The sequence below is a fragment of the Tasmannia lanceolata genome, unplaced genomic scaffold, assembly GCF_043159265.1.
Source record: "Tasmannia lanceolata isolate RefF3 unplaced genomic scaffold, GAP_Taslan_0.1 ptg000018l, whole genome shotgun sequence".
In the NCBI taxonomy this organism is placed as follows: domain Eukaryota; kingdom Viridiplantae; phylum Streptophyta; class Magnoliopsida; order Canellales; family Winteraceae; genus Tasmannia; species Tasmannia lanceolata.
In genome coordinates, this window is record NW_027518695.1 from 51,771,252 (window position 1) to 51,785,457 (window position 14,206).

At 37.8% G+C, this 14,206-nt stretch overlaps 1 protein-coding gene across 1 annotated transcript; it reads left to right on the forward strand.

Annotated features, from left to right (window-relative positions):
* The first annotated feature begins 1,734 nt into the window (after positions 1-1,734).
* On the forward strand, positions 1,735-2,442 carry LOC143850426 (uncharacterized). Its single transcript, XM_077359679.1, has one exon. The coding sequence runs from the start codon at positions 1,735-1,737 to the stop codon at positions 2,440-2,442; it is 708 nt and encodes a 235-aa protein (XP_077215794.1).
* Positions 2,443-14,206: the final 11,764 nt, after the last annotated feature.

The following is a 14,206-nucleotide window of genomic DNA, read 5'->3' on the forward strand; positions in this document are numbered from 1 at the left end:
ATGTCACTGACAATGTCCTGGGGCACTCTCCCTAACAGAAGAATTGTCTCGACCATAACCATGAACTTTTAAGGTCTACAAGGAATCGGGATACCATGTCTCCTTGCTCCTTAGGATATATGAATCCTTGAGCATGGTATTCCTATATTGCTACCTAGGGATTAATATGTGTCAAATAATACGCACATCACACATATTCAATTAGATAATAGCCAATATATGTCATGGAATGAAACCTTTATAAATACTTAAATGACAATGTACTGGCTTTTCAGGCACTGACTCTAACAACCGTGTACATTTATAGCAAGATTTCTGGGATACGACAGAGCTTTTGTTTCTTAGGATATGGTGGAGTCCCTCAGGTGGTGACAATATTGAGATTTGTCTCTTGCGAAATCTCCTATGAACTGGTGGAGTACATATTTTCTTGCCACCTTCGGATATTTCTCGATCTTGTGCCACGTGTTGTGATCTTGGATGATCGAATCCCACCCTCATCAGTCATCTTGATTGACCTAGAGATTATATTCAAGTGAGAATTTATTTCAATTCCACACATGTTTTTAAGGAGACTTGCCATTATCGTATGCGAATCTGAGAAGTGAGATTTTTGGGCTACCTCTTGAGAATTAAACTGGTTTTACCTTCTCCAACTCTGCTAGCTTAGATAATTGAGAAGATAACGCTTCGTCACATAAGATGTAAAGAAGAGAGGGAATCCCCTTGTAAGAGTCATTTGCGCTTGGATAATTTTACCATGAGGGGTTCCTCGGGCGTGTTCGGTAACACTTCCCATTCTCTCCCAAAAAATCAGGTGGAAATAGATTAATGAGAATCTTCGAAGTGGTTCTGACTAGCTCTAAAAAATTTCATTATTTTGTCGGATGAAAAAAAAAATAGAAAAGAAGGAAATCAACTCTGTGGACGGAATGAGATTCACAAGATTTTTTTATTGCCTTGTCGAACACGTCCTTAGGGAGTGTTTGGATGACTGGAATGAGGAATCAAAATTAGCATCATATTTTGATTCCTATCCAAATTCACCCGAAAATGAAATGAAAAAATAGAATAAAAAATTTAAATACAAATTTCAATCCAATTGGGCCGGATTGAGAATATAATCTCTTGGGACAGGAAACAGATTCAAAGCATTCCCCCATTTAATTCCCCCTTAATGTCATTTTTGCCCCTTGGTTTTTTGTTCAGGTTTTTAAATCAAATGCCGGGTAGAATAGGAATGGGGTGCCAATTCCAACCTTGATTCCTGCAATCAAAACAAGGTCCTCATTGGATTGCAAGAATTTTTTGGAAGAAGTTTGGAAAGGAAAAATATTTCTAAAATTTCCTACTTTTGTACACGTGTAAAAAAGATAAAATAAACCAACCCTATTCAATTTTCAGTTAGAGGGACCTTAATATCCCTCTAAATTAACCATAATCATCTAATTTCCTTCTAAATCATTGAAAGAAAAAATTTCCCATGAAAAAATTTAAAAATGTTTTTCTTGGTACGGGACCAGGGATGATCTTCCGATACGCCATAAGATGAACGGTTTGGATCACTTGCCCTTGTGCCTTTTCTCACACGTGCAATTTGAGGCTCCATCGAAACAAACAGGCGCGAGATTTTCACCCCTCTTCGCGCTTCTTAAACCCCCCTTCTCTGTTCCAACGTCAAAACCCTAAAAATCCTCAATACTCCATGTTAGGGTTTCATCTCTACAAACCCTAATGGACATCCACAAAGGCTCATGGATTCTCGAATTCCTCCTTCGCCAACCAATCGAAGACTGGGTACTCAACAGACTCATCTCAATTCTCCCCACTTGCAGACAAGATCTCCGTCTAAAGAAAACAATACTCTTGAGAAGAATCTGTACATCACTTTTGAAATGTTCAATCGCAGAGAAAGTTCTCGATTCCTTGGAATCAATCGAATGGATCGACCGTGGAATCGGAATTAGGGTTTCGGAATCGATGAAGGCTGCATATTGCACAGTGGCAGTAGAATGCGCAGCGAAGTTTTTCCGGGAGAATTGTGTTAATTCTGTTGAGAGAATTTGGAAAATTAGGGTTTTTGACATGGAGAGTTTTGGTTTGGGTTCGGAATGGTTGAGGGAATCGAGGGATGAGATAATAGAGGCGATTGGGAATGAGAGTGTTCGTGATAATTTTTTGATGAAGGATACGCGAAAGGATGCTTTGGAATGTGTTTGGGTTTTTTTGGAGGAAGCAGTGGGAGAATTGGGTCCTTCTTTTTTGGAATTTGCGGCGGAAATGGTTTGTACTAAGGAGGAAAATGCTTGGATTTTGGATGGAAATGTTAGCGTAATTGAGTTAGGGGATGGTGTCTGTGGCATGGAATTGGATCCCCCTGTTGAGATGGAGAAGGAAACTGTGCTTGAACCAGCACAGATAGGTTGGTTGTCTGATGTTTAATTTTAGTTTTCTAAACTGGAATTGCTTTTTCTCAAGGATACTGATACTGGCACTACCATGTTTTAATAATTGCACAAACTCAGCTTGTCTTCTCTTCTTTAATTGGCTTCCAAGAGCTTTTTGGGAACTATAATAACCTTTTACATCTGTTTAAACAATAAAATTCAATATGAATTAGTGCAATTATAAAAACAATTAATGTTTTCTAACTTAAAATTGCTTTTTCTAAATCATCCTGTTTAATTGTCATTTTGTGCTGGTTGGATATTCTGACTGTTACGTGCTTAATTGGCCATAAGGCCATAACACAAATAAACAAAGGAAAAGACAAAAAAAAAGAGAGGGGGTAGATAGGTTGATTCGAGACAACCGGACCTCCTAACGGTTCAATTCGAGAGGAACCATAACTCTCCTGGCAACCGGATCTCCTAACGGGTTCAATTTTGGAGAGGAACCATAACTCTCCTGAAACATAAGCTGCAGCTTTGGTTGCAAATTCTCTACATTTTCATTGAAATACAAGAACTTAAAATACTATCACAAAAAGAGTGCCAAATCATCAACTCATTTACCCACTACCATGACACATAATCAAAACTAACACCCACGACCTTGACATAAATAACTATCTGATAACTACTTTGTAACTGAAGCATATACTCTATAACATTTATCGGTTACAAACTTGAATCAGTTCGCAACATGATTGATCTTCTTAGTGGGAAGATCAACCTCTGGACCCACTTCGAGTCAAGGTTCTATGCGTAGAAACACAGTTTTGAGTTTGGAATTATTCATTAATTCGGAAAATACTGCTTGCATGTTATTGATAAATAGAGAGCCTACTTGACCACTTCCTCTATGACTTCTTTCCAAGAAAATCTAGATAACCCTTATCTCTAAGACTCTTATCCATACCAAACAACTAGGCAGAGATTTCCACAAGCTATTAAAAATATAAATTAATTTATTCTACTCTAAGTGGGACCATCTAGGCACACAACAGTTATCTGTTTTTGTTATTTTTTTGTCCTGGCAAGTTTTCTTATCAATCTTCATTTGAAATAAAAAATTAAGCAATTGCATGATTGTAACTTATGAGTGTGACTAAGGTAATTTTATATTCTTCATGTTTTGTTTCATTGTTTTGGTGCTAATACACTATGCTTGTTTGTTATTTTATCTTAATGAATTCCACAATCAATCTGAGAAAGTTTTCTTTTGACGTACATTTTCTAGATAAATGTAAAGGGAGTTCACAGCCTAGAGAGAAAGATGTACCCATTGAAGAAATAACTTCTACTGAGGAAAGAGAGAAGCCTAGAGAGAAAGATTTACCCATTCAAGACATAAATTCTACTGAGGAAAGAGAGATTGCAATGTCAAAAGAAGTGGGCATTTCTCCCGTTGTGAATCTGGGTAGCTGTGTAATGGGGAATAAATATGATGGCCTGTCTACACCCGATGTAAATAAGGTACGAAAGGACCTTAAATCCAGCTGTATAAATCTGCAAACAGTTGTGGAAGATCCTCTTCCGGATTCTTTGAAAATGGCTGAAAGAATATTAGTAAATATGCCAACTGAACAAATAAATCAGGAAGGTCCTGAAGAAAATCATAATCTGGTAGATGTAGATGTGTGCAATTCTTCTGTTGATAAGGGTGTTGAAGCTACTCATGTCGGGGAAACTAATACAGCAAACCAGATTGACAGACAGGATGGAACATCGTGGCCTGGATTTATGGTTCGGAATAGGACTGCCCATACTTATGAGGTAATGATTGCATTGTCCTTTGATTTGTTATTCGTCATTTCTTTTCTGTTTGCACTGTTTTTAAGCTTATCGATTAGATATTGCTGCTTTGTAAATGTCATTTAAATATGCAGGGGACTTGAAATTCATATTCCTACTGATCATAATTTTTTTTGTTGGAATATGGCCTTCTCAGGCCTTCATCTATATTAGACAGTATACATAAGAGGAAAACATGGGTTTCCATGCCCATCTCCCCGCGCCATTTAGAAACTTTTGAAGCCATTTATCTATCTATATCCATCCCTATACCAATTATGACTAGAACGTTTGGGTTGCCATGAACAATCCCTATCTCTAATACCAAATGCAAATAAAATAAATGAAAATTTAGGCTGTTTTGTATCTCTCTATCAAGCCCCTAGGTTATTTAAAACCCTAGATATGCAAATCTCTCTCTATTAATCATCTAGGCTATTTAAAATTCTATAAATGTGAGTCTATCTCTGTTAGGTTCTTAGCTATTCAAAAGATTCAAAACCATATAAATGTAAATCTCTCTCTATTAAGCCTGTTAAAGTATAAAAGATTAAATAGTGCCCTTCTCCAACAGCTTAAGCTTTTGGAGAATTCGGTAAGTTTCTAACATGGTATTAGAGCCAAAGGTCTCGATTTCAAACCTCCCCGATGTAAAAAAAAATAAAAAAATCTACATGCAATGGTCGGCCTAAGGTGGGACCACTTGTACCACGTGTTTGCCAAGTGGGGCACATGTGAGGGGGAGTGTTAAGCTTTTGGAGACATGGTATCAGAGCCAAGGTCTCGAGTTCAAACCTCCTCGATGTAAAAAAAAAAATCCACATGCAATGGTTGGCCCAAGGTGGGACCACATGTGCCACGTGTTTGCCAATTGAGCCACATGTGAGGGGGAGTGTTACAGTATAAAAGATTAAATACTGCCCTTCTGTAACAGCTTAAGCTTTTGAAGAAGTCGGTAAGTTTCTAACCAAGCCCTTAGGCTATTTTGATCTTTACGTATTAGATATATAATATGTTATTTAAGCCTTATAACTGTAAATTTATATATTAATAATAAATACCTTGCACTCATAAACAATACTATGATGTGATTTAAATGCATGCACATAATAAAGAAAAAAAAGGAAAGGTGGCTCTAGGCCCCATGCATGTCACATGTATGTCAATAAAAACTCCTTTGACTCTCCCCGATTTTTGACCGCATCAACCGAGTACTCGACTGTGTTGTTCCGAGTTGACTAGAATTTTCTTCGGACCGGTTTTGACCGACATCTGCGTTTTGAAACACTGTTTTGAACCACAGTAATGAGTATGGGTCAGCATTAAAGGAAGAGAGAAGCTTTTGAAGAAATGGCTTACAACCCATCTATGACAGATTTCAAAAAAGTTGGAAGCCCCGCCTCTTTTACTAAGACAAGGGTTCCATATTGATCAATTCCTTATCTGTACCTACTCACTAATCTTCACGTTCTCTTTGATTTTGCCTTGTGAATCTGATGCCCTAATTTGTACTATCATTTCTCTGCCCTTTCTGTACTCAATTTTTAAGCAGATTTTTACATTTGTTTCTTGAGAAATAGTTTGTGAACGTGCATCTTGAACAGAACCACCTGCCTGCTCCATTCTCCTCAATCCTAGTTTTTAATCGTTCTCTTTGGATATTTTGTCGTTACCTTGTTCTTTATTTCTTTCTTTTTTTCAGTCATCTTTCTTGCCCCGAACTTCAAGCACTCTCTCAAAACCTCAATATCGGACCAAATCACGTCTCTGTAGCTGATTCAATCCATAAAAAAACCTTAGGTCTACTCCATAAGATCAATTAAGCTTGGAACTTATGCTTAACAACACTCCAAGGTAGTGGCCACTTCCTCAACAGATCGCTACCATGGACTTACCTTTCCTTTTCATCCATCGTCCTTTGATCCAGTCTTGGCGTAGAATTTGCTCTGCATCAATCCCTCCCTATTAGAGAGAATTCGACTTTGAGCTCGGAGAGATGTACTTAATAAATTCTTCCATAAAGTCAAATACTCAAAGGGAATGATGTGCAGATTCCCTTGTTAATTATGTCGGTTTCGTAGCCGAGGCCCATATGAGTTTCCGTTGGCCTTCTTGGTGTTGCTATTATTGTTTTGCTTTATTAATATATTTCACTTGTTCAAAAAAAAAAAAAAAAAACTTGAAGTAGACGCCGTCTTGATTTTTATGACTTTTATATCTAAGATGAATACTTTTTTGCTTAGGAGTTTCCTCAAACAGTTGTACTGCCTTTTCAACTGGATCAAGATTCATGTGAGCATTAGCAATATCACACTAATAACCAAGCCTCTGTTTTGCATTTTATCAAACAATTGATGTACACATGTCCAGCCATAGGCTTTGTTTTATGATTACTATTTAGTTACGACGGTGTTCCTCCTTTTTCTTGTAGCTTATAAAGAAACCTAGATACTCCCCATAATTCTCGTAGACATCAAATCCTTGTAGAATTTTGGTTGGTGCATCTCTTCATTTGGATATTCATCATAATCGGACTCATAAAAAATATCTGACAAGGCTGTCATTTTCAGAAATGTCGATTTCTTCTTTTTCACAACCTACTTTCTCCCCCTTTATCTCTCCTATATTTTGTTTCAGAATATGTTGTTTTGATGCCAAGCCTTCCTTGCTGCTTCTGTTTGCACTCTCCTTCCCATTAAAAGTCGGTTGTAAACTTTTCATTCTTGATGATAACACTCCGTGTATCTTTAATGACTTCAAAATATATAGTAAATTTGTGAATTAGCCGAGCTTTGCTCAATGTTATTCTCCCATTGGAAGATAACCTTTTTTCCATGATGCTAGTGTTCCCCATACACAAACACTAAGGGGCCGTTTGGATACGCGGATTTTAGAATCCAGGAGTACTTCAAAATTGTAGCTAAGAGACGAGAAGAAGTGGACCGGCCGTCGTTTTTGACCTCTCTCCCTTCTTTCTGTCAGCAAGAGAGTAGTAGATCCTCCCATATTTCCAGGTTTTAGAAATCTCAGGATGCAGGAGAGATTTTAAAACCCGAATTTTTCATTTAAAATCCAAGAAACGCTGTCGGGAGAGCATACATCAGCTTGATCATGAACCCTCTTTTACACTGTTTTCAAACTAAAAACCTGGATTCTAAAACCCGCGTATCCAAACGGCCCCTAAGATGACAAATTGGAAGTTGGAGAGTGAGGGAAAAACAATAGGGTGCCAGTGTATTTTTTATTTTTATTTTTCTATGACGTGGCTTAGAGCCACACCTTAGTAAATAGGTTGAGAAGAACCACGTGAGAAAGATTACATAATACTTGTTGAAATTGATGTGTCAATGAGATATCATTATATTAAAAGCCATTGTATAATGTTCTTGATTTCTCTTCTTTTATTTTTCATAATTCCTATTCATCATCAGGATAAAATAACACTGGTTGATGTTTAACACATTTGTTCTACTCCAACTTTTGCACATTTGAAATCTCAAGTTAAGGACTTATGTTACACATTTTTTGTTAATTGAGTTGGTAGTTTTTTCTCCATGCAGTGGGATGAAGATTCGATTGAGTCCTCGTCAAAAAATTCACTAAATCGTTCGAGGGAAATTTGTTTGCCTAGCCCAAAGAACAACGCAATATCGCCTTTGAATAAGCGAGGTGGGACGAGATATAGGAGAAAAAATAAGAGGTGGAGTTTACAGGAAGAAGAGGCTTTAAGAGATGCTGTCCAAAAGTAGGTAGTTGTTTGGGCTAGGAAAAATAGCATCCGAAAATTCCTGTTTATTTTCGATTATTCTTTAATAATTATTGTTAATTGTAGTTTTTGTGTCCATTATAAAGTCATGTTGTAAGTTTACCATCCGTACCTTGACATGATTGTGTCTATTATTAGAATACAATATACAAAAAGACGGGTTGGGCCTCTAGCTCATTGGGTAAGGCTTTGTTCTTTGACTTTGAGGCCGGTGGTTCAATCCCAGCTTACCTGCCAAAAAAAGAAAAAGATTTGATTGTGTCTATATGTTCAATTATCTTGAGTTCTCTATCTATTGCTTTGTCTTCTCATTTTCTTGAATAGATTGATGAGGGTTAACCTTTGTACGCACTCATGTTTTCTTTTTTCCTATGAAGGCATGGCACGGGGAGATGGGCATTCATTTTGAATCGCTATACTGAAAACTTCGAGGGGAGAACACCGGTAATTATGATGTCATATGCTCATTTAAAATCTCTTATGATGTTCTATTTCAAAAAATAAAATAAAATCTCTTATGCTGTTTTTGTATTCTTGATGGAGGTGAGTTTGATAATGAGCGCTCACATTGCACATATTGATTTGAAGGACAAGTGGCGAAATATGGTGCATTAGCTTATTTGATATGCATTTTGTGGTCCTTCCACTTATCAGGTACATTGTCTATTTGTCGTATTTATTTGTGCATTCTCGCTTTTCGTATGCTGGCTGTCCGCTAAAGTCCTATTATTGCTGAAAAAGGTATTATAAGTATTTTTGGAATTGGCCAAACTTCTTATTATCTTTTGGAATCTTTTGCTCTGTAAATTCTCAGTTCCTAATATTTGATTGGTTAACATGCAATCCCTTCAATGCGTCTGTAATTACGGAAGTTACCAAGACATCACTTTGTTAGTTTTAAGCAAATCGTTGAGGTTAATCTATTAGTCTTGCTTTTGGTTCTCTAACCTTTGGTTGCATCTTTGTGTGTTGATGCAATCGTTAGCCCCTTGAAGAAGAAGCATTGACATCTCTCTCTTTTCCTTTTTGTTCTTAAGGGGATGGGGGTGGAGGTGTTTCTTTTAGTTCTATGGGTTTTGGATTTTTCATCATGTTGGTTTTGGGATTTTCATCATGTTGCTGACTTTTCGTTTGTAATGACTTAAGATTGTAGGGACCATTCACTTAAGTTAACCCCTTATAACTTAAGTGATCTTTTAAGTTATATGTGGTGGCGACCATCATTTTAAGTAGTTTACATTATGTTAGTCACTTAAGAAGGATTGTAGGGTTCTCATTCAAAAAAAGAAGGAAGGATTGTACAGTTATATTAGAATAGGTTCACGGGTTACTTGAGTATTAGTATTAGAATAGGTTCAAGGGTTACTTGAGTATTAGAATGGGTTTTGTGTTGTAAACTAAACAATTTTTTACAGTGTTGAAATTTGTGAATGAGCTTTTTCTGCAGTCTGCACTAAGATGCTGCACAAACAGTAGCAACACCACTCTTGGTGATTTCAATCTCTCTCTCTTACTATTGCCCTTGAAAAGCTTGAACTTCCCCCTGAAGGGAAAGAGCTCTTGATTCGCTCAAACAAACCTACTCAAAAGAGCGGTTCTGACTTAGCTTTGCTCAAGAGACACTTCTCTTCGAGCCACAAATATTCACTTTTTCCTTCTAGTGGTATCGTGCTTTATGCCTGCCCGGATCCAAAAGTTTGTGATCTAAAAGGATGGCGTGAATTAGAGGATTGGGAGGTGAATTAGAGGATGGTTAGTGAAGAGGACTTGATCTAAAGGTCAGAGGAATTACGATGAGGTTACTGATTTTTCGGGAAGATTCATGCCAAAGCCTTACCGTGATTAGGAATCAATCATAGAGTTATTTTTAATGGAAATCAATGACAGAAGAAAGAAATGTGCTCTTTGTGAAACTGAAATTGAAAGAGTTGTGCTTGAGTTTTGGAAGAGGGTTGAAGAGCGATGTATCACACAAGTGAGGCCTAAGATTCGCACCTGGGAACAGATGAGGGCCAAGATGAGGAAGCAATTTCTCCTTGCTGATTTCTGATTACATATTATGAATCTATGATGTATCAACATTTTCATAGTTTAATTCAACGTGAAATGAGTGTAGAAGTATAGACATCGGAGTTCAACAACCTGTCCATAAGGGTAGGTCATCAAGAAAGTGACGAACAACTCGATGCAAGTTATTTATCCTGGCTCAAGCTGCTGACTCAGGATCAGATGATAGTTATGTGGCTGACTAACCTTGAAGATGCACATCAGTATGGTCTTTGGGTAGGAGAAATAGTGATCCATTATGGCCCTAAGTTTAATATGATTGGCCATAAGCCTACATCTGCAAACACAATGAGTTATAGTGTCGTTGGGGTGTCAAGGATTGACTAAACAGCTACTAGAAGCGATCATGCATCTCTTTTATCAAATTCAACGAGTCCCAGGACTGTTGAAGGGGTTGACCGGACTGTTAAATGAAAGGAACCAGCGCTCATCGGGTCGATGATTCAATGTTTCTCTTGTGGGGAATTAGGACATGCATCCTATTCTTACCCACAAGAGTGTTGACTTTGCTAAAGGTGATGACGACGAAGAGGATCAAATATGGCATATTTATGACCGGTATCAAGACAAAGATGAGGAAATTAACATGATGCCTGTTTGGAACTAGAATTTGGTGGTTCATGAGAATTTATGACCGGGTCCGTAGGTTGATTTCTGAGAATTTAGGTGCACGAATGAGGTGTTCTAATTTAATATGGCAGCAAATTATATATTCAAAAATAGATTAAACATCATATAAAATCTAATTCCAACTAGGTATTGTAGGAAAGCAGAGCCTTTGAAATTCTTTCATCAAATAGTAAATAATTCAACCCCATGTAGGTTCTGTACATCAAATCCATAAACAAAACAACTAGCGACCGGAAATATGGAAATAATGTATGATAAGATTCAGATATATGAAATAATCTATTTTTTTAAATGAATATGAAATAAGCCAATATATGGCTCAAATAATACCTAAGGGTGGCTAGGGTGTGGTAATACTGTAATAGGCAATGACTCAGGGCAAGGTGATGGGAAAAGTAATAGGATCTGGGAGGGGAATGCAAGAAAAAGATGAGAAAGGTTCAAGGGGTAGAGAATATGGGCTTAGTTTATTGAAAATAAAGTGAATGTGATCTGTACCTTAGAGTGACATGTCGGTCTTCATGCCTTGATCGTTCGCTGCAAGTAATGTCCAAGAGGAAGAGGAGAGAGAGAGAGAGAGAGAGAGAGAGAGAGAGAGAGAGAAGGTAAGAAGAGAAAGAGAAGAGGCAGTTGCACAAGGCCGATAGGGACAGAAAGAGGAGAGGAGGAAACAAAGAAAAAAAAGGGCAATAAAGAGGGACGCACTCTATGCAAGGGTGTGTTTTCTTTCTCGTCGATTCAAAATTAGGATTTATAGAAGGGTGTTGGTTTTTAAAGAGAGCGGTATGGATAACTGTTGGGCCATAAGGAGGCTGGCCTATAGAAAATAAGAAGAGGGGCTTATGGGGTTTAGTAGTGGGCCATAGGGGGGTTAGCCAATAGGATATAAGAAAGGGGTTGGAGGTTTAAGTCGTTATAAGACCTTTTATGTGAGTTTGAGAATGGGTTTATAGTGGTGGGTCATGGTTAATAGGCAAGTAAAGTGAGCCATAGGTTGATGTGGACATCCTACCACGTCTAGGACTAATAAAATATGAATTAAAATATTAAATAAAATTTAAATAAAGAAAAGATAAAGGTGTATTACTACTCTAAATCACATCACTTAGACTTGAAATAATTAAAATAGAACAATAAATGGACACGATACCTTGGGCCCTCTACCTAAAAAATAACTAAATACCACCCAGGGGAATGTGGGGCCAAATCCCTCTCCTTTTGAATGCTGACTTAGCTCCCTCTTTTCTTCCACCTGTTTTTTCAACTCTTTTGGTAGGATGAACCGCATCACACAATGACCCTCTTTCTCCATTTTGCTTAAAATCGAGCTAAATCTTTAAGTTGAATCGTGGATAAATCTATCTGTCCGCAACAAATTTCACATGCATGAAAAAGAGCATCACACACAAAATGTATTGGTATCAAATTTCCCTCTTGCTAGAAGAGGTTTTATTAATTTTGGTAGGGATCGTACACATTCGGCTTTATTAGCCGTTAATTACATTTCTTGAAGAAAAAGAGAATACCTCTGATTATCCATCAATAGGTTCCCTATCTAAGTACAAAATTTTAATTAATTTATCCCCCAGAAAGATTTAATTTTTGTTAACAGATCTTCTCGGAGGAAATTTCATCTTCTCAAACTTTCTTCATTTTTTTCCTTCGGAGAAATGTCATCTTTATCGTCTTTCTCCGTTTAGAAAGTCCCTGGAAGAGACTTTAAAGGGAGGGAGTCTTCTGATTTGATTTGGTAGGGTCAGCCACTATACTCTTATTTTGATAGAATAGGTCCCACCCACTATGCACTCCACTATGCACCGAGTAGGCCTTACCATCACCAAAGGCTATGCTTAAGGTGGGGCCACTATTCCAGAACAAATGCTGACTTTCTTTTTTTTCACCGGATGCTTTGATGAGGGCATTATTTTACACTTGTTCCTATGAAGTGGGCCATCTGAATACATGCAGAATCCTAGTTTCACTAGGGTAAGGGAGATATGATAAGCATGGAAGGATTATATCATGAAATATAATTGGATGAAAATCAGGGATCCTAAGAGGCGTGTGATACTCTTTAAGAATTCATTCGGGACAGGAGATAAGTATGCACAGATCATATGATAATCCTTGTTTCATAGGGAAGGGAAGATAAATACGAAAGACTCATGTAATTGGGTGAGACTCATATAATTGGGTGAGACTCCCATAAGGATTGATAATTTTCTCCCTGTTCTTGTATATAAAGACTGGGGCTCTTTTTTTTTGTTTTTTAATGTAAACAGCTCAAGGGCAAGGAGACACAGAGTGAGAGAGAGGAAATAAAAGCTTTGCCTTCCCCTCATCAGTATGGGCTTCATGGACTCCCGCAAGTCACTCATTTTCCCATGTTTAGTTTTTCTGTTCTCTCCTCTGGAAAAGATGACATATGTATGGATTTGTGGGATGTTTTCCCTCATCTTCATGATTGTACTGCAAGAACTCTACCACTTGAAGGAGTAAATTCTGGAGCCTTTTCTGCTGCGTTCATGTCTTCACAGATCTTTTATTTATTTATTTATTTATTTTTAACTCTTTTCCAAGTACAAACCAGCACATGGAAGTTTCAAAGATTTCGTTGGGAACTATCTTTGCTCGCCATATGTTTGACACAACTCCCCACTGGTTTGACCACTGCAGGTGTAATTTATTGTTTGAGGGAATGCTTGATCTTAAGCTTTCTCTGCATCTTGGTCTTTTTATGTTGCTGTTACAACATTAAGGGCTTCATTGTATCTGAGATCTGATCCCATCTTTACTCTTTTTCTATTGTTGTTGTTTCAACATCGCCTTGTGAATGGTTCGTTTGTGACGATCTGGGCACATTTACTCGTTGCTTCGTCATCCAGGTAATTTTAATTCTTAGGCTTTTTCACCATATTACTAGAGCATAACAGCCTTCTTCTCAATGAGAATGCCGGATCAAAGGAGGCAGACATACCACAGGTTACTACAGAAAACCCAGCTGAGAGAGTCACAACCTATAATGCTTTTGAAATTCTGACAGAGGTTGAAGAAGATCCAGCCCTCACCTCCAAATTGCCCCCACCCCACACATTCCCCTTCAATGGCTACAGATGTGGTGGACAAAATGAACAGCCCAAAAGATTCAGAATCTGTACCCAAAAAAGCCTCCTCCTCCCCCCTTGTCAACCAAAAGCAACCTGTTGCCTCCCCAAACTCCCCCAAAGCTACCAGAAATAAAAAGAAGAACAGTAAAAAAGCTCCATTACAGCAAGTTACAACCATCCCTCCATCACCCCCTGACCTTCAAACGACCACCGCCTTCCAATCCCCTTCAACCACCTCCCCCTCCCAAAGCATCCAAAATGAACTTGTCTCTTCTGATGATCCTGAACCAGTTATGATCAAGCCTAATTTACAACCTTGTAGTTAGCCCTTCCTCTCCTCAAAATGTCTCCTTGAGAGCCCATTCCCCTCAAACCTATGTGCAAAATGAAAGTAATTAACG

Coding starts and splice junctions, on each gene's coding strand:
- LOC143850426 (XM_077359679.1), top strand. CDS start 1,735: ATGGACATCCACAAAGGCTCATGGATTCTCGAATTCCTCCTTCGCCAA.